This window comes from Marmota flaviventris, chromosome 17 (genome assembly GCF_047511675.1).
Source record: "Marmota flaviventris isolate mMarFla1 chromosome 17, mMarFla1.hap1, whole genome shotgun sequence".
In the NCBI taxonomy this organism is placed as follows: domain Eukaryota; kingdom Metazoa; phylum Chordata; class Mammalia; order Rodentia; family Sciuridae; genus Marmota; species Marmota flaviventris.
Genome location: NC_092514.1, coordinates 70,832,100 through 70,852,976, shown reverse-complemented (window position 1 = coordinate 70,852,976; position 20,877 = coordinate 70,832,100). Strand labels below are relative to the sequence as shown.

The 20,877-nt window shown below is 54.3% G+C and overlaps 1 protein-coding gene across 5 annotated transcripts in view; it reads left to right on the top strand.

Annotated features, from left to right (window-relative positions):
• Slc39a11 (solute carrier family 39 member 11) overlaps positions 1 to 20,877 on the top strand; it is a 389,080-nt gene that overhangs the window by 319,923 nt on the left and 48,280 nt on the right. For all 5 annotated transcript variants that reach the window (XM_027946206.2, XM_071603731.1, XM_027946205.2 and 2 more), the window contains one exon: positions 10,853 to 10,922. In XM_027946206.2, the coding sequence (XP_027802007.2) occupies positions 10,853 to 10,922 (70 nt within the window). The remainder of the gene's footprint in view (positions 1 to 10,852; positions 10,923 to 20,877) is intronic.

Below are 20,877 nucleotides of genomic sequence, written 5' to 3'. Positions count from 1 at the left end.
CTTGGATTTGCATTTCCCTGATTGCTAGACATGCTGAATATTCTCTTCATGTATTGGCCATTCGCATTTCTTCTTTTGAGAAATGTCTTTTGCCCACTTTTTGATTGGGTTATTTGTTCTTTTAGTGTTAAGCTTTTGAGTTCTTTATATATTCTGGAGATTAATCACCTGTCAGAGGAGTAGCTAGCAAAGATTTCCTCCCATTCTGTGGGTTTCCTCCTATTCTCTCTTCACACTCTGATCATTTCCTTAACTTAATGGCATCCACTTATTGATTCTTGGTTTTATTTCTTGAGCTCTAGGGGTCTTGTTAAGAAGGCAGCCTCTGCACCAAAGTCATGGTGTGTTGACCCTGTGTTTTCTTTTAGTGGTTGCAGTTTCTGGTTGAATTCCTAAGTCTCTGAACTCTTTAATTGACTTTTGTGCAGGGTGAGACACAGGGATATAGTTTTCATTCTTCTACACATGGACGTCCTTTTTTCCCCAGCACCATTTGTTGAGAAGGCTGTCTTTTCTCCAACATACATTTTGGCACCTTTGTCAAGTATCAGGTGACTGTAAGTATGTGGGTTTGTCTCTGTGCTTCTATTCTATTCTATTGGTCTACTTTGATGGCAATACCATCCCGTTTTTGTTACCCCAGCTCTAGTAGTCTGATTTGAGATCAGATGTTGTGAGTCTCCTAGACTAGAATGTTCTAGAAGAAAGGCCAAGCTGGTTATTTGGAACATCAACAAGAAAAGAATCCTCTGGTTCCTAGACAGGACATAAAGATGTAAAATACAGTGACAGGAACATGGGGAAGTTCCCCTAAGCTGAAGAACAGCAGCCTCACGGAGGTAAAGACCCCCTGACACTGAGCAGTGGGAATGGAGAAGGGGACTTGTCTTGCTGAGCTTCAAAACTCCATGTCAGAGGGGAGGAAGCATAAGGGCTTCCAGAGAGAGAAGTCAGTTCAACGGCAAGGAAACGAGCATCAGGTGACCATCAGATTTCTCAGCAACAGCTAGACACCAGGGTACAAGGGGACAAAGCCCTGGAGGTGTTAAGGAGAGGTGATTTGGGGCCTAGACTTTTATATCCAGTTAAACCATGAAGTCACATAGTTTAACTGCATATAACAATCAGACTTACTTTTATATATGAAAGAATTCAGAGGTCTGTCGCCCACGCATTCCGCAGGGGCTTAAGGAGCTCACAGAATGGAGGAGGAACACAGCACGGGGCAGTGGCGTGTGCCGGGAGGGTGACATCACACGACAGGACAGGTGGCTCCTCCTACCCAAGGCTCCCAAGTAGCCAGAGTCACAGATGCAGAGGGCAGAGCCAGGGTGGCCAGGGCTGGGGATAGCTGGGGTTTGACGGGACGGTTAAAGGGTCTTCTTGGAGATGGAGCGGGGTGGTGGCCACACGGGGGTGTGGGTTACTGAAGGCCACTGACTGCCCGCTTAGGAGGGGTCACAGGGTCAGTCTTCTGTGGTGTTTAAAAGTAATAAGAAGGAAGGAAGGAAGGGAGGGAGGATTAGGACCCAGGATGTGGAGAGTGCCAAAGGTGTCGAGAAAGAATCCCCGAGCCTTGATCCTGGGGACTGGGGGAAGAGTCTCGGGCTGTCTTTGTTTTTCTTCATCTACAAACTGGCTACGTAAACAAGAATAGGTTATCACCCTAGGTTATAAATTCACGTCTAATTTGGAATTTCTTCTTGAGTTGGTCTGGATAAAGCAGAGATGAAGTGTTTCCACAGAACAGTATCCAGTGCTGTAACTTGATGAGTGACAGGAGGGGAAAAAGCAGGGGTAGGAAGAAGGTGGACTGTATCGCTCAGTGTTTAGAAGGACTTAACAGATTAAAGCCCTAGAGAGGAGAGAGTAGTGTCATCAACACCCTCTGAATACTAATGAATTAAAAAACAGCATGTTGCTATGCTCATTAGCCGGGCGTGATGGTGCACACCAGGGATGGGGGGCGAAAGCAGGAGGATCGCAAGTGGAGACCAGCCTGGACAACTTAGTGAGGCTCTGTCTCTATGTAAAATTTTTAAAGGGCGACAGGGTGTGGGGTGTAGCCCAGTGGCAGAGTGCTTGCCTTGTATGTATAATGCCCTGGTTCAATCATATAAAAAAAAAATGTTGTTTTAACAACGTATACTGGTATTCATCAGGTCTGCTTTGGTGGGAGTCAAATACACAGAGTGATAAATGAACCTGCACCCTGGGTTATTCATCACTCTGAAAGAACTGCCAGCGTCTAATCTGATTCACAGTCCTCTAAAGAGGTTAAGAAAAAAATCCTTTCTTCCCATTTTCTTTAGGTGCTCACGACCAAGAGAATTACAGACACGGGGTAAGGGGAGGCCAGGGCCACCGCCGTGCACACCTGCACGTGCGACCAAGTCACCTGGCAAGGCTGCCTGCCCAGCCGGGGACCCAGCCTGCAGCACCTGAAATCAGGGGAGGAAGAGAGGATCAGCCACTGTCCCCATCCCCGTCCCTAGGGCTGTAGGAGCCTCTGGGCAGGATGTTTCCATAAGTGGCTCTTGGCCCCCAGGGAGGGCAGACTCATCTGCTCCCTGGCTTGTGGTGGCCCAGGCACCCCCAGCCCTCCCTTGGAGAAGAGCTCCCTAGGCTTCCTTTCCATGCCCCAGAGAAGAAGCTGGGCTCCCAGAGTCTGGGTCCGCGTGCCGGGGACTTCCTGCCCTTGATGTGCAGGCGCGGGGGGGGGGGGACTGGGATAACTTCCCCATCGACTGGGCTGGGCATAGTGCTTAGCAAAACCTCCATCTGCAGCCCCAGCTCCTCAGAGAGACCAGAGAGCCCACCTACCGGGGCTGCCTGAGACCCACTTACCATGGGGCATGCTTGTCTGGGAGCAGCAATCCATTCTGACCTCACTATTCCCTCCTTGCATCTGCAGAGTGGGTCAGGCTGCCAGCGCTCGGTAACCCCCAAAGCGCGTTGTTGCTAACTTACCAGGTTCCCCAGAACACAGCGCTGCCCACAGACCCCAGCAGCCCTTGGCTCCCCAGGGCCATGGCCTTTGGAAGGGAGGAGAGAAACTTGGTGGCCCCGTGATGGGTGTGGCTCTGATTCAGGAGCCTTTGTGGCATGGTTGGTTGAAAGCCACCACTGAGAGTTCCTGGGAGCGCATCCTGGGTAGGACGCTCAGCACACGGATTTCACCATAACCCCTGCTGGCAGGACAGAGGGGATCGTGAGTTTTCGGAGACTTCCACCCTGGTTCCTCCCCTGCAGTTCCCCAGTCAGAACTCACTCAACCTGCTCCTGGCTCCCGATCAGTCCCTAGACCCTACCACTAAGGAGGGCCCTGGGCTCCACGGGGCAGACAGAGGCTCGGGGAGCCGAATCATGGTGCCCTGCCTGCCCACACCCGGGCCAGCAGCCTTAGTCCCAGAGATCCAGGGCAGGCCCGGGTGTGGGCACTAGACCTTGAAGGGCCTTGGGCAAAGGTGAGAGTCTGGCATGGGCAGGGCTGGGTGGTGGAGCAGAGGGATTCTCGCCCTTGTGCTCGTGGGAACACAGGGATCTGGTCCCATGTGTGTCTGGTTCCTACCAACAAGAGCAATTTGGGACTGACTCCCTTACGTGGGTGTGTCATGGACTCCCTCCGTGTTTTAAGATGTGGCTGTCTCTCTTCTCCTCCATACACATGAGACACCTCCTTCCCCGTGTTCTACTGGAGCTGGACTCAGTCCTAGTAGGCAGCAGCAGCAGGAAGAGGAGGGTGACACTTTCAGGGTCCATCACAGTGTAAGTGGGGCCCACCATGAGACAGTAGAATGTGCTGGAAAGACATACTTGCAAATAGTAATGGGGAAGTGGTCGTTTTAATTATAGGGAGGTTCGTGTTAGAGTACCTCCAGCTAGCGGCATCTCTTAATCAACTTTAAGGTGTGACTTCATGCCAGGCGTGGTGGAGCACACCTGTAATCCCAGCAGCCCGGGAGGCTGAGGTAGGAGGATCATGGGTTCAAAGCCAGCCTCAGCAACTTAGTAAGACCCTGTCTCAAAAAACAAAAAGGGCTGGGGATGTGGCTCAGTGGTTAAGTACCTGAGTTCAATCCCTGGTACCAAAAAAAAAAAAAAAAAAAAAAGTAACTTTATGGATAAGAATCTGAGTTAAATTCAGCTTTTCTGGAAATCAACTCTTCGTCTCTCCCAACACTTACCTTTGTCCAGCAGGAATAGCAGGGCTAGTTATGCACAGTAGGAAACGGAATCAAGAAAATTAGCCCTTGGAGCATCATATCTGCCCTTTGTCCAGCCTTCCCCAGGCTCCACAGCTGGTTCTACCAACATTCTGGTTAATAAACGTGTAATCTGATCAGAGTCCTGTCCTTCCTGGTTCGCTTCCTGCTTAGACATCTGGGGCCAGAGACTGGCCGGGAGGGTTATCGGCTCATCGCTAGGCAGACAGGCTCTGCAGCAGGCTCAGCTGGCCGCACCGTGATGAGCCTCAGCCAGGCCTGTGGGTCCTCCCAATAAACTCACAGGAGCCAGGAGGCCCCTACCGTGGTACCAGGCGACCCTGCCCTCTTACCAGCATCCTTCCCACGCCCCACCCCAAGCCTCGTGCCAGTTCCCAGGCAGGCAGGAACAGAGGAGCAGTCAAAGGCAAGACCCCCGCCCTGTGAGGAGCTCCTGATGCTGCTGGGGATGGACACTCCCGTCCCCAGGCCCCTGTGATCCCCCTCCTGCAACGGATGCCCAGCCTGGTTCTTTTTCTGTCTTCTAACGAGGCTTTGTCGGGACTCACTCCTAGCACTGAGCCCGTGTTTAGTGCCGAAGCATCATCTGGCTGTAGGGACCTTGTGAGGCCACCCCCTCCACCCTTCTCTTCCTGTCACTGTCCTCCCCAGGCAGAGTAGCCCACCTCCCCCGAGACCCTTCCCTACACGGGGAAGGATGCGCTTGTCCTTCCTTCAGTGATTAATCAGGTGTTTCAAAGCCATCCTCCCTCAGGATAATTCCCTTTCCTTGGCCTACAACCCTCTGGCTGCAAATTCAATCATTGTCTCTTACTCTGTCCCCAGTGGAGATGGCAGTGACTGAGCCCCTCCAGTTCACGTCGTGTCTCACCCCTGGGGTCTGGTGGTGGGTGGTGGTCAGCTGCATTGGGCATGTATTAAGCCTCTGCGGGATCTTCCCTGCTGTCTTCATATTTTTAAATCAAGCAGGAAAAGTCGGCACCGCCCCTTGTTTCCTGTGTGGCTTTTCTGTTGACATTTCCTAGGCTGCTGTTGGCCACGAGTTCCAGAACTGACATCATGAGGTCTTCAACCAGAGGTCCAGCTGGTGCATGAACAGCACAAAACAGGATTTAGGGGTATCCGTGAACATGTATGCCAACACTGGTGCGGGCATAGGACAGAGGACCGTGACCTCACAGCAGCACACGAGGGAGACCCTCAGCTTTTAATCTGCCGCGAGTCTAGCAGGAGTCCCCGATGGGAAAGCCACCCGAGGGGAGTGCATTGGTGAGCTGCAGTGAGGCCTTTTAGAGCCCAGATCAAGGGAGATGGCAGCCCACGACTTCAGCCCTGGTCTGACCACCCGGGACAGGTGTGTTCTGTTTTAAAGCCCCACTCACGCTGGGCCCCTTCCCAGGAGCATCGCCAGGCTGGAGAGAAGGCTGTCGCGTGCAGCTGTGGGGGAGCTGGTCCACCCCAGCAGTGGGCACAGCTGAACCAGATGGCTGTGCTCCTCCAACTGTCCTGCACAGCCTTCCCTCCTGTCCCCATTATCAACACCCATGATCACCAGGTGCCGTGCTCTGCATGTTTGTGTCCCAAAAGGGGGTCATATGCTGAGGTCTTCACCCCCAATGAGATGGTGTCAGGAGGCGGTGGGGAGGTGGTTAGGGGTGAGAATGGAGCATCTGTGGATGAGATCAGAGGCTGCAGAGAGGCCCCCTCCCCATCCCTACCACGTGGGGACCCAGCAAGGAGGCACCTTCTATAACCAGGACACCATCTCTATCTTGCGCTTCCCAAACTCTAGGACTGTGAGAAACACATTTCTGTCCTAAGCTACCCAGTTGTGATGTTTTGTTATAGCAGCCCAAAGGAACTAAGACATCCATCCAAGCCCAGATGGCACGGATTTTGGTGTTTCGGAGACTGGCAAGAAAGACCTGCAAGCTCCTCCCCTTGTCTTTAACCAAAGAGCTTGTTAGCCCTCCATTGAAGGAGAAAATGCTTGTTTGCAAACCTGTATTTTCCTACCACCTACTTAAACTGAGAATCTTCTAGAGTCGCTTAAATTTGTGGAAAAGAGAACAACTGTTGTGGGTGGAAGACCAACCCTGTTCCTAACTAGTGGCTCCGAGTCCTAGTGATTGTGGGTCTCCCCTCCCCACCCCCAGAGGACAGTGGGCAGTTTCTGGAGACATATTTGTCACAAATGGAGCAGAGGGTACTACTGGCGTCTAGTGAGTTAATGCAGGGATGCTGCCCGGCATCCTTCAACACCCAGGATCGTCCCCCACAACAGAATGCCAGCAGGGAAAAACTCTGCCCTGGGCATGGCCGGCACCTCTCACTCAGCACAGACACCCTGGAAGCGCAGCAGCGTCGTCCTGGGTACCAGGATCTGAGCCTGGGTCTGTCTCGACATCATTCTTTGCCATAATGGAGGTGCTAGAGAGCTGGAGGTGCTGGGTGTGCAGCGGCGGGAGGCAGGCGTGTCCCCCTTCAGGGCCACGAGAGGGCTGGCCGGGCTGCGTCCGTGCTCACCGGCAGTAGGTCCTGGAGACGCCCTCCTGCTGCCAACAAGGACCTGCCAATCCAGGTGCCACCCCTCTCCGTGCCAGAGCTAATGGCAGTGGCTGTGAGGAGGGGCATCAGCTTGCTAACCACGTCCCAGTCACAGAGGCTTCTCGGCTTAATTACCTTCCTCATTTGCACTCTGGGTGGAACACCTGGGGGAGTCTCTGCCGCCCTCCACCCAGCGGGTTCCTTGCCCATCTGTTGCTCTTCAGCGTCCACCTCCAGCCTACAATTTATGTCCACCCCGTGTGCGTGATTTGTCTCAGCTCCTCATTCGTTTGGCTCCCAGGTACCACTCCCAGCTCCGGGCTCAGTGACCCGTGTGTCCTCTTCCCCCTTTACCTCTTCCTCCTCCTGCCCTGGCTCCATTCAGGGGGAGCCTGGGGTGGCCGCCTCCCAGGTCAGCCTGGGCTTTAGAGGCAGCAGGTGGAGGCTCCCTTCCCTGGGCCAGCGGAGGACAGGCAGGAGGAGGCGCCCCTGTGCACACTATCACAGAATGTGGATGTGTGGCCCGTCCCCTGCTGTTGGCCTGGCGCAGGTTACAGTGCAGCCAGAGGGTCGATGTGTTCTGTATCTCTGCTGAGCATCCAAAGGACCTCTGGGGGAGGGGAACAGAATGGGGACAGGTCTGGCTGCGTCCCTCCTCAGCTGTGTCACTTTGAGCAGACCCTCTCTGGAGCTGTTGGGAGCATTCGTGTGTCCATTTGGTGTCAGGAAATGCCCTGAGTCCCTCCCTGGCTTTTGACACCTTCCCTGGGGAAGATCTTCAACCTAGAGACCCTCTGTTACCTGGGGAGTGGGTGGCATTGGCCATGTTGGTGCAGAACAAGGCAGAGAGCAGCAGGTTTGTAAACAGTGGGCCCCTTGAACGGAGGAGGCAGGTCAGGAGGCCCAAGCCTAGGCTCCTCTAACTCTGCGTCCTGCTGACCGCGGGCGTGGCCATCTCTGCACCCAGCGGGCTGCCTCCTGCCCCCTGGTGGTGTGTCAGGGCTCCAGCTGTCCTTTCTCCCCCAGGTTCCTGTGATCATGCCAGAAAGATCTCAGACGCGCCGCTCAGAGTAGCAGGCATGAGTTTACTGAATGGTAGGAAAAGGGAAAGAGGGTCCTGCCCAGGCCCACCTTGACTTTTGACTGACAGCAGAATGACCTCAGACTTTCAAGTCCCCACTGCGCATGAGAGCTCTCGGTCCCTTTGGCCCATGCTGACTGGTTCTAATGGGAACCTGTCCATACAGATTTTTTGTTTTAGGGGGAATTGTCCTTATTTCCCTAGTTCTGGGATCTGTGTGGTCTGCGTAAAGTCACAGGGATTCCCCTCCACCCTGCTTCAGGGCATCAGTGGTGTTCTGAGCTGCATTTCTCTTGCAGAGATCAGGTAGTTTGCTGAGGAGCGTAACGTATCCTGTTCACATAAGCCAGGCAGGGCGGCAGGTATGTTGGTTTTTTTATAAAAAGAAAGCTTGTGGGCCCAGGTTATGGAATCGTTCCCTTAATCTCATGTTCCCACCACTCGTGTCTTTCTGTTCCCTATCAGTGGGAAGTCGGCCGAGTCCTCAGACAGCCGCCCCAGCCTGTCCTGAAATTCAGCTTCACCAACATGGGGCAGATCTTGAAGTACTGAAGTGTATCAAACCTCACTCGGGTTGTGGCTTCTATGTAGTGTCCATTCTGAGAATTTCTGGAAGAGATGGGACCCCAGAATCAGAACCCTCCTGGCTCCTGGGCCAGCTCCCCAGTACCTTTCTCTCGGCTCCAGAGCCAGGAGGTGACAGTTCCTGCCTGCAGTTCATGTGTAAGGCGTGCCACCTGGTGCCTGGCCCCCAAAAGGCCACCAAGCCCCACCCCACCCCGCATTCCCAAGGGCAAGAACCCTCGACAGTCTGTGATCTCAAAACAAGACCTGATTGGAACCCAGCGTCACCCTAGAGGAAAATGTTGGCAAATGGGGGCTCAGCAGGTGGCAGATGTGATTACGGGTTGACATCAGGTCCCTTGAAGATAAACTGAAATTTGATTTAAACCCTCAGCTTGGACGAGCCTGTCGCTCTGGCGATGTTGACCTGGCTGGCTTCCTCCTGCCTCGGGGGTGGCTGAGGGAGTGTCGGGCCTTCTCTGGGGTGCTGTCACGTGCTCCACTTATGCTGAGATGGGTCCAGGAACCCCGATGCCTTGTGGCTTCAGAAAGACGCCCCTACCCATCATGTGACTGTGAATGTCACACCAGCCGGTCCCAGGGGTGCCCACCACTTCTACGGTCCTAGAACTCTGCGTCCCAGGGTGGGCGGTTGTAAGAAACCTGGGAAGCCACTGGGTGGGGAGTGAGTTCCAGACTCTCAACCAGCTGCCAGGCAGCCTTTGTTCACCCCATAAGGCCCGGGGGAGATGGGGCGCAAAGGTCAAAACGAGGCCGAGAGGAGCCCTTCCCACCTTCGCAGGGCCTTTGGCCCCAGTCTGGGCCCCAGGGGCTTTCTCTTCTTAACCTGGGACATCGGAAGCAGCCTTCCTGTCCCCTGTGCCTCCAGGTGTCCTAGGCCACTCCAGCTGAAGAGGACACAAGGACAGAAACAAGTCAGAGGGACACTGAATCTCCCAAAGCCCCTCTCACTGGGGAGGCTTTGCCCTCCTCCCTCCCTCAGCAGAAAGTCCCCTCTTCTGGGTACAGTGGTGCCACACACCTGTAGTCCCAGTGGCTCAGGAGGCTGAGGCAGGAGGATCGCAAGTTCAAAGCCAGCCTCAGCAGCTTAGCCAGGCCCGGTCTCCAAATAAATAGGGCTGGGGGTGTGGCTTGGGGTTAAGACCCCTGGGCTCAATCTCCAGGACCAAAAGAAGGAGAAAAAAAAAGTTCCCCTCTGGCCCTTAAGAAAAGCCCTTGGCCTGGACCTGGCAGGCCCTGGTGGGTGGAGGGCAGCCGTGCACTGCCCCAGGGATGTCAGAGTGGGTGCCTCGGGCTGCACCTCCCAGGGTCCCAGCTGGGCTGGGGCCCTTCTCCACCCCAGGTCCCTCCACGGGCCAGAGGCAGGGTGGGCGAGCTCCGTCAGTCCATGAGCCCCACTGGACACGGCTCGAGAACCGCCTCCTCCGCCTTCCGGCTTCAGGCTGGACGAGAGCCACGCGGCCTGGAGTCGACCCCAGCTGTCCCCGCCCGAGGTGGTGCCTTCAAGAGCCCGGATGCTCTTTGAAGGACAGCCATCCCAAAGCACATTCTGGTGACGGTGTTTCTGCCACCCTCCCCCTCCTCCTGACGAGGCCCCCGTTCATTCTGGTGGCGCACAGAGAGGAAGGGTGGTCCCAACCCGAGCGAGAGATCAGGACCCACATGAACCTGTCATGGAGGCTTAGTGTTCTGGGCCTGGGGCCAGTCTCATTCACAGTGGCACGTGCCTCTGTTCTGGCCCAGGAGGTTCAAGTGGAGGTCTGCCAGAAAAGGCTTCCCTTCCCCAGTCAGGAGACAAAAGCTCAATAAAGAAAATCTTATGCCTTTTTAACTTTCTTCCTGCCTGGGATTTAGGTGAAGTGCCTGGAGGGGCGCAGTCATTTTGCGACTATGAGGATCTAATTTGTCTCCAATGATGTCCTTGGGCTCTCATGAGACTCTTAGGCTTTTTGTCACATGAGCTCATAAGCAAAAGCCCCACATGTTCAGGTTGTCATCACACACTGTTGAAGGGACAGATCGTAAACTGTTTAGGTTTTTCAGGACATTCGGTCTGTGTCGCAGCTACTCAGCTCTGCTTAGTAGTATGAATTCTGAAGTTAATAATTCATCAACTAATGAGCCCGGCTGTGTGGCCTTAAAACTTAATTTGTAGATACTAAAATCATAATGGCATGGAATTATCACATGTCGTGAAATATTATTTGATTTTTTTAAAACAATTTAAAAATGTTAAATCATCTTTAGTTTGCAGGCCATGCAAAACCAGGCCAGGTTTGCCCCAACCTCCACCCCACACTGTTGGTGAGACCCTGGTTTAGGCCCCAGTCTGACCCAGCAGTGGTGATGGTGACATTGCTGATCAGAAAATCATTCTTAACCTGCCGTGTTTTCTTTTGTGTGTTCCTTTCAGAGGGCCTTGCTGTTGGAGTTGGATTTGGGGCTGTAGAAAAGACGGCATCTGCCACCTTTGAGAGCGCCAGGTAAGTCAGCACCAGAAGCCCAGGGCAGGTCCTGCACATGAGGTGCGGCCGAGGTGCGTATCACCCAGGTGAGCTGCCTGGCCGCAATGGAGATGCCCCCCCAGCACGTGGGGCTGAGACAGGCTGGCCGAGGTCACACCTGTCAGAGGTCCTCAGAGAAGCAGGTCTGTGCCACTGGCTCTCTAGTGGGTGAGCATTTTGCAGATAGAAAGTGGTTCTGGCCGCAGGCTGTTCTGTAGGCATGTTGCATGTGCAGAGACCCGGGGTGGCAGGGACAGCGGTCGAGGGTCACAATGGCCCCATTTCCTGAACCCTCCCTTCCTCCCTCCTCACTGAGCTCCCCTGGGCCCCTTAGACCTGCCTCAGGAAGGTGCACCGGTGTGTCTCACCCTATGACCCCTCTCACATGCCGGGGACCCCAGGATTTGTCTCTGGAGCCTCCTTCCTCTTGGTTTCCTGCGCTCCCTGGACGGCCTTCGCATTCCCGGGCCTTGTTTTCTGTTTGTTTGTGGGTGACACCCACGTCCACCTCCCGCGGAGACTCCTCTCCTTACTCCTGTGGGTCTGCTCCCTCCCCAGCATTTCCAGGGCTGGTTGACCGTCTCCGCCTGCTGCTGGGTGGCACCTCCCCCTCCAGGGTTCCCTGTCACCACCAGGCACCCCGCTGACCAAGCCAAAGCTCTTGTCACCTCGACATCTTGTTTTCCCACCTCCATAGACGGCCACCAGCCCTGTAACCGCTTCTCCTCCTCCCCGGCCCCTGAATTAAGCAGGGACTTCACGAGGTCACGACCGTGGGACCACGGGGGTCCCTCAGACGCCAGGCAGGGGAGCTCCACCAAGGAGCTGCAGGTTCCGTGGCCCTCAGGGCACGAAGAGACAGTAACGATGAGTGGGGACAATGATTGGGGTTGGTCGGGTGAAGACCTCTGGGCACAGTGACAGGTGAACTTCAGGTGCACATGCACGTTCTACAGACCTGGGAACTGACCGTCGCTTAGAAACATCATTCACCTCAGAGGCTCCGTCCACGCCTTCAGACTGGCACAGCCCCCAACATTGTGCCCCCACCCCAAGGAATGGCTCCGTGTCCCTGGTCCAGGGGGGCCTGGTCTCAACTCCCTCCTCCCTGGGGCGACCGCTCCTCACTCCTGATCTGCTTCATCCTGAAAGTGATGCCGATTATCCAAATCAAATGAGGTGGTAGGTGGGGAAGGAAGGGCCTTTAGAACGTTAGAAATGTCACCGAAAACAAGGCTGATTATGACTCAGAGCACCCGCGGACTGCTCTGCGAGCTCGGGGCTCGGGAGGGGGCGCTGGGCGCTTGGCCCGTGGCACAGCCTTTTTGATCTTGACTTCATTAGACCCAGACAAGTTTCGGAGTCAGGCAGCGGGCAGCGGGTGAGGAGCCCCCAGGGGCTGATCTTATAAGCTCTCAAAGGCCAGGTCCTCCCGGAGCACAGGAAATGGCACACGCCACACAAGGCCTGTGCCCGCAAGTGACAGCCGTGCCTCGGGCATTGCACTCACAGGCCGGGCTCTTTCTGTGGCACCATGTCCCCCATGACATCTCGACGTCAACTCCAATATCCCTCTGTCTGTCACCTGCACTTTCTGCTAATCTTTATGACTATTTCTGAAGGAACTGGAGCGAAAACACTTCCGTCCCACTTCCTCCCTTCCCCCAGACACACTCTCGGAGTTACATAAGCCCCAGCAGGTCCTCCACCTGGGCTGGGGCTGGGGCAGCAGGCCTGGACGTTTCCAGCCACAAAGACCCTCTGCTCAGGAGCATCAGGCCCAAGAAGCCCCCATCCACCCGCATGTCAGCCCGGGGGACAGACCTGCTGGTGCCATTCTGCCAATGCTGTCACTGTACCCTCCAGAGTGGGGAGGGGTTCCCTGCAGTGAAGGCTGCAGACAGGGAAGGGGAAGAGCCCTCTCCCTCGCAGACCCTGCTCTTCAGCCACCCCCCACTGAGGACCCCACCTGTAGTGTGGACTCAGCTCCTTCCCTTCTGAATGCCCGTGACCTTACTCGTGGGTGACAGAGGCAGGGCAGTCCCCAGGCAAGCCTCGTTAGCACTCCTGTTGGCCTTCAGCTCATGCTAACACTGGCTTCGTGGGAGGTGAGGGACGGAGGGCAGCGGCTAGCAAGAACTTCCTGCTTGGGCAGCCGAGAGGAGAGGCCCGGGAAGAATTGTGGGCTGGATGGAGGCCCTGCTGTCCCATAGCCCCGGGGTGCCCAGCCCAGCAGGTGGTGGGGCCCATGCTCTGCCTGTTCCTACTGAGAGCCTGAGCGACGCGGCTCCCCATTTTCCCACAGGGTCCGTGTGTGGGGTCCAGAGAGGCAGGCCCTGCAGAGCTGAGGGGAGCTGCAGTGGTGTCCCCATGAGGAAGGGTCTGGAGAGGCAGTCCCTGCAGAGCTGAGGGGGGCCCCAGTGGTGTCCCCATGAGGAAGGGTCTGGAGAGGCAGGCCCTGCAGAGCTGAGGGGGGCCCCAGTGGTGTCCCCATGAGGAAGGGTCTGGAGAGGCAGGCCCTGCAGAGCTGAGGGGGGCCCCAGTGGTGTCCCCATGAGGAAGGGTCTGGAGAGGCAGGCCCTGCAGAGCTGAGGGGGGCCCCAGTGGTGTCCCCATGAGGAAGGGTCTGGAGAGGCAGGCCCTGCAGAGCTGAGGGGGGCCCCAGTGGTGTCCCCATGAGGAAGGGTCTGGAGAGGCAGGCCCTGCAGAGCTGAGGGGGGCCCCAGTGGTGTCCCCATGAGGAAGGGTCTGGAGAGGCAGGCCCTGCAGAGCTGAGGGGGGCCCCAGTGGTGTCCCCATGAGGAAGGGTCTGGAGAGGCAGGCCCTGCAGAGCTGAGGGGGGCTCCAGTAGTGTCCCCACGTGGAGGCAGCGTCTTGCCCTAGAACACCATCTGCAGCTCCACCGTGCACCTTTGGCTGCGTGAGTGGTTTCAAGGCCCTCCCAGGTTCTCAGTTGGCTCCTCCTGGAGTTGGGGAAGGTAGTCACACTGTCAGGTGATCAAAGTCATGGACAGCTCCATTAGGGGAGCCAGCAAGGAGTCATGATCGACAGGGGGAGCAGGCAGCACGAGGCAGGGCCGCCAGGACTTAGGGCACTGGTAGGGGGACGCTACCCCCGCTCGCTGTCTGCTCCCAGTCTCCTGGACCCAGTCAGGGCTTTGTTGAGGGCTCCCTAAGGCTGCAGGTGCTTGGCCTCTTGGTCCCCGCTCATTCATTCCTTCATTTACTGTTGAGTGAGTGCTGCCGCGTGCCCGACGTTGTGCTCAGTCACTACAGAAAACGTGATTTGGAGGCCATAGCTCTTCTAAGAAGCTTAAAATTTGTCCCTAGTCCTTCTAGTAACATGGTGAATTCAACTGACATTGATGTCCCTTTACAAGTAAACCGAGGAGCAAACCTGGCTTGTACATACCCAGGACCAAGAAGGAGAAAGAAATGCCACCTGCCGGCCATAAAGGGAGGAACCGAAGGCAGAGTGCTCCCCATGGGTCTGGGTGGATGGAGGCGAGCCTTGCCCGTGGAGGTCAGGGCACGGAAGCACCCTGGCACAAAGACCATGGCTCGCAGGCACTGTCTGCCAACAGAGCTGCACCCCCTGGCCAGGAACTTGCCCATAGAACTCGGCTCTCTCCAGGATCTTGGATGGAGAGACAGGGTACCAGATACAGTAGATCATCTGCAAGCTACCCAGACCCGTGACTGCATCAGACAGGGTTATTGGGTCCAAATGTATATACCTGATCATGTCCCAGAAAACACAAACACAGGATTCAACATAAAAACTGGGTCTAGGAGAATTAAACCATCTTCAGGGTTTTGTAAGAACAAACCTAAAACCTCTTCCAAGGGACCCTCCTGCTATACAAGCTCACCAGACACCTGGGGGTAAAGAGAGCAATTCCCAAGTAAAGATAAGGTCACACGAAAATAAAGATGAAACAGGGACAAATCACATAGGCAACAGATTACCACTGAGGAAAGATCGCATCCAGAAAACCGAATATATAATCAAACTATATGAGAAAAACATCAGACAAACCCAAGAGGAGGGACAATAATACCTGACCCGCCGCCTCAAAACTCGGAAGAGTCTGAGAAACTGACAGTGCAGAGGAGGCTTAGGAAACTAAATGCAAGGGGCTGTCCTAGATGGGATCCGGGGACAGAAAAGGATGTTAGGGGAAAACTGGTGAAATCTGAATTCACTGTGGAGTATAGTAATGTACCCGTATAAGTTTCTCGATTGGAATAAACACATCACTGTATGTAAGAGGTTAACAATGGGGAACCACCAATAAAATATTTCTTTTTTAAAAAGGGAACTAGGCCCAGGATGTATAGAAACAGTTTATATTAACTTTGAGCTTTTCTACATAACTAAAACCAATCTAAAGCAAAGATTTATTTAAAAAAAAAAACAACTCTATAAAGCTACAAAAATGAGAAGGCTTTTTAATATTTAATAAGGGATGGAAATTATTACAATAAAATAGGATAGCTTTCCAAGAGAACAAACAGATTTAAAAGACAATCCAAATAGAACAGTTTAAAATGAAAAATAGACATTAAAATGAAAACTTAGTAGAATAGTTAACTGATGAGATGCAACTGAAGGTAGATTTAATGAAGTGGATGATTGAATCTGAGGAAATCACTCAGCATGTGGCATAAAGAAGCAGAGAGATGGAACTATGATAAATTAAAAGACATGGAATGAAAAATTTCATCTTTTCTAGTAGGAATCACCAGAGGAGAAATCAAGAAATGCAGCAGTAATAGCAAAAAGGATGAAAACTTTTCAGAAATGGAAAAACACTGAAATGGCACACCCTGAACACTGTCAAACCGTCGTATAGATGTGCTCACCTTTGGAGCACCACCAACCAGGAGAAACTGCAGAGGGAGATGGATGCCCTGCAGAGAAATAATCAGTAGACCCCAGACTTGGCTCTAGCAAGAGACCAGGGACTGCTGTCTCCAGAGTGCCACAGGAAAGTGACTGCCGTTCTGGGACAGAAGATCGCCGGCTTTCTCTTGTGGTCCCAGATGACTTGGGAGCCAGGTGACCTCGGTCACAACCATGTAACACCGTCAGGGAAATGCCAAAGTAGACTCAGGTGTCCCCAGTACAAGTGTATTCCCAGAAAGAGGCAGAGGACCTCTGCTGTCCGTCACCTGCCCCTCGTCTAGGCCGTGTTGAGTCTGTCACTGAGAGCAAATGCAGGCATTCAAGTTGACTACTCACTCAAACCTTTTCCACAGGATCTATGTAGAAGATACGTCAGGAGGAAAGGGAAAAGCTGTTTATAAATATACTAATAAGAAAGGGGGAGGGATAGCATGGAGAGAGAAAGGAAGAATGAATGAATGGAAGAGAAACACAAAAACAAAGTAGAGTAACTCAGTCATCAGATGCTTGGACTCATCTTTCAAAAGACATGGGTTTGGGTTTTTAAATTTCAGTTATTGTATTCCACTGAAACGTGACACGGGAAGCTTGAAAATAAAGCCATCAAAAAAGAGGGCAGATGCTACGTGTTAGTACAGACAGGGTGGCCATAGGGCAGGCAGCCACAGAGGGGTGAAGGCCGGTACTCGACGAGAAGGGAAGCTGTCCAGAGGGAAAGGGTCCAAACTGCAGGAGGAAGCACGAGGCCACTCTCTGATACCTGTAGGTAACACACAGAAAAGTGAGTAAGATGTACCCAGTGGATGTGACCCGCTCTGTGAACCCCAACCCAGGAGGTAGGAAACACATTCTGCTGACGCACACCTGCTGCGTATTTCCCAGAACTTACGGTGCCGATCCACAGAGGAAGGATCCTACCCCAGATCAATATCATCCAGACCACATTGACCACATCTGACCTCAGTGTGACATAACTGTAGACCAGTAACACAAAACGTGGCCAGAAGAACTTGCTGGGGGGGGGGGCGGGCAGTTAAAACCCCAGAGGAGTGAAGCAGACCAGACCACCCAGGGCACCGGTAGGAAAGGGGGAGCAGCGGCACTTCCCAGGGGCGCTCTGCAGAACGTGGTGTGTGCTCCCTCCGAGCGTGCGGGCTGGGCTGGGACAGTGGAGCTGATAAGGGCAGGTGACACTGGGAGCAAGCGCTGAGGCGGGCCCCAAGGCACCCTCAAGGCTGGGGATGGATGTGGCTGAGAGAGAGTTCCCTGGGGCTCTGTGGGAGGGAAGGCACGAGTCCCGTTCACACTGAAGCAGAAGCATGGCGCTCAGCAAGAGGCTGACGACTGGCCACTCTGATGCAGGCAAGGACAACCCCGGGGAGCTGACATGGAATGATGGGGCGGGGGGACCAGGGTGACGGATTCAGCCCAGGAACCATAGGTTCACTGACTCCCCCAGCTGAGATTCAGCAGCTGCAAAGAAGAAAAGGGCATCGCGGGTGGCGGGGGGCCGGCCAGAGGAGGAGCTTTTAAGTGCGGACCCCACAGACAGCAGGGTCCACCGATTCTGTTGTGTGGGGGAGGGAGGATCAAGTTTGAGTGACAAAGAGACGTAGGTCAGTGCTGGGTCCCTTATGGGAAGGGCTGGGAGGGGAGAGTTTCCCCACACATACCTGGAGTAGAGGGATGGCCCCCAACTTAGGACAGATGGCTCCGCTTACGACTTTGGGACTTTGCAATGGCACAGAAGCATTCGGAGAAACTGCACCTTGAGTTTGGACCTTTTCCTGAGCGGATGTGGCCCAGCTCTCTCTCAGGATGCCAGGCAGTGACAGCAGCCACAGCTCCAGCCAGTCACAAGGGGAAACCGCCGGTGCCTATGGTGCATGGTGGTGACAGCTAGGAGGACGTGGCTCAGGCATAGAACGTCCCCTCTGACTTAGGGTGCTTTTGACTTACACAGACAAACTGTAAGTCGGGGAGCACCTGTACCTGAGAACGCAGCCCTCTGAGCCACACAGGAGGGGTCTGCTCATTTAGTGCAGGCTCAGCGAACTGCAGTCCATGGGCCAAGTTTGTCCTGCTCTTTTTCTCTGTAAATAGAGTTTTACTGAAACACGGGCACCTCGGTTTGCTCACGCCTTGTGTTTTCCAGCCACTGAGCTAACTAATTGCCACAGGAATCTGAAGGCCCCAAGGCTGGCTGTACTTGCTGTCTGACCCTTTATAGAACATTCATACACTCTGAATTCAGTGGACACTGTCCAGGGTCTTAGGCCAGACTCGCAGCCAAGGCTCAGAGGCCAACTCCTTCCCGGGGCCTCCTGCCCAGGCCCTGTCAGTGGTGCATCTTGAAGTACAGAAGTTCTCCTCGTTGCTCACCCGTGACATCATGGCCATTGTGGGAGGAGAGCACAGCCGAGAGTGACCTTCCACAAAGCCACTCTTACTTTCCTCCTGAGGAGCTTTTCTCTGTTCCTGGAGACTGGAGGCTCCCGAGGCCCGGCAGCGTGTGGCTGCTGCCACCTGCTGTCCAAAGCCAGCTTCCTCCCCTTCACGGAGCCTCAGGGCCCTGCCCTCGCCCTTCCACTCTGCCCTCCTCTGTCCTTGCTAGGTCCGCCTGTGTGGAGGTGTCCCCTAAAGACACTCAGCCCACCCGGGGCAGCCTGTAGCCCAGGGGAAGGAGTTTTTTTTTCTTTCTTTCTGATCTGGTCCCAAAGCAATTTCTTTGGGTTCCAACCACAAATTCTTCAGACCCTGCGTTCTTGGCGCTTAGCCAGGTTTTACTTTCTCAATCATCGTCGTCTCCAAAGAACGTGTTCTCTGGCCTGAGCAGTGGGGACCCCCTCCGGTGTGTCCTCCTCAGCTCTCCCTTAACGGTGGGTGCAGTTCAATGCAGCAGGGTGATTTATGTCTGAACTTCCTGCTTCACACACGCTCCCTGTTTGAAGCTTTGACTCAGGAGTTGTGTCCTGAGCACACCTTGACTGGCAGGTACTCGGCAGAGGTGGCAGGCTGCAGCCTTTGTGGTGGTCGTGGAAGACTCACGAAGCACATCCCCAAGATGTGGCCCGTGGCCCGGACGCGTCCTGCCAGGCGTCGCAGCAGGCCAAGGCTTCCCCACGCCCACACGCTCAGGAAAGGATGCCTGGCCGATCGGCCTGCAGTCAGAGTTAATAGCTCTCATTAAATTACGCATGGAGACATCGAAACCAATTTTAAAGTGTAGGTCTCCTTCCCAGATCAAAGAGTAAAGATCATAAATCAGATTAATTGTTTTCCCTGGCTAGCAGAGTACCTATGTTGGTATATTACCAGTCACTTAAGATAGCAGCCATTAGTTAACTAGGCCACCATTTATTTAGATACAAAAATGGCAAGAGACATATTTCCCTGGCCATTAATCAACATTAGCCAGCCGATGAATCTAAAATGAGTAGATAAATCATAGGTGTGTGACTGTCTCTCCAGGTAGCCCCCTGCTTTCTTTCCAGTAGACTCTTGAAGACATGACGGCCAGTTCTATGTGAAGAGGTTAAAAAGGCCAGGTGCAGTGGTTCATGCCTGGAATCCCAGCTGCTCAGGAGGCTGAGGCAGGAGGATCACAAGTTTGAGACCAGCCTCAGCAATCTAGTGAGATCCTGCCTCAGAAGGAAAACGAAAAAGGGCTGGGGGTGTGGCTCAGTGGTAAAAGTACCAGTATCCAAACAAACAAAGCATCAGAAAAGTTATGAGGCCACTTTGCTGTGGGGAGGAGAAGTCTCAGCTCAAATGCATCTTTCAGATTATCATTTTCTGAAGTAGCTTCGCAACAAGCTGCATAGCTGCCTCCCACCTGGCACCCAGGAGGGCTTGAGACGCCGCAGGACCCAGCCTCCCAGGGAGACCCTCCCTCCCTTCCAGGTTGCTGCCCTCACCCTCCTCCTGCCCTTTGAATGGGTCTCACCTGAGCAGTGGGCACCCAGCAGGAGGCGCTGGGTGGGAAATGCCTTCCTGCGGCTGCCCCAGCCTGTCCTGCAGAGCAGCGCCCGCCCGCCCTCCACTCACCTGTCCCAGCTCCTAGCCTGCAACTGCACACCGGCTGTCAGTCCTGCTCCCTGTGGACCAGCCCTGCTCTTGAGCCTGTCACGCCGCCTCCCTGGGGTTCTAGAGGACCTCCTGGCAGCCCTGTCCCCACGCTTTCCTTTCCAGTCCTCTGGTGGAATTTGACAGCGGCTGGCAGACAGCACCACCATGTGGCAGTCCCACCTCAGGGCTCGCTGGAGAGGAGCCATAGGAACAAGAGAAGGCGCTTGAGTGCGTGGCTGGGAGTGAGTGTTCGGCTTGTACACAGAGGTCTTTCTGTTTGTCACTTGCGGCGGGGGGTGGGGGGTGTGTGTGTGGTGTTTAACATATTTAACTTTTCTAGCATTTTTTGTTGTTGTTAAAATAATGTTATTTATTACATCGGTCTTGGGAGTGAAGAAAGTGTTCTAGAAAAGCCTGCAGGACACGTGGGCAGAGCCAGCCAGGACTCCACGGTTTCCCATGGACAGTCTCAGGTCACTCATCCCTCTGGCCATCTGTCCACCTATCCAGTCCTGAGTTCTACTAAGCATGGGATTTATCTTTGTGAAGAAAGACAACTTAGGCCACTCTTTTAGCCGTTGCAACTGTGAAATCCACTGGAAAGCTTTAGGTTGATGGGCTGGACATGGTCTTCAAAGACGGACTTGCTCTCCATGCTTTTTTTCAAAGCAGTTGAAGCTCATTAAACAAGATTCTGGCAGAACCGATATGCCCAGCATGTCCACCTGTGCACCGGGCAGGAAGCCCCTGCTCTAGCCCAGGTGAAGAGACCCAAGCCCCCAGAGCTGGGAACTCAGAGGCCAGGATGAGGGGAGTCCCACAGCTGCTTCCTGAGTTCTGGGGCTCTCCTCTGCCCTGGGGCTGCTCTGACTCTAGGTGGCCATGCTAACATTTCAGAGGCTGGAGGGGACCTGCAGGAGGCCTCCTCCCCAGCCTCCCCTCCAAGGATGGCTCCCA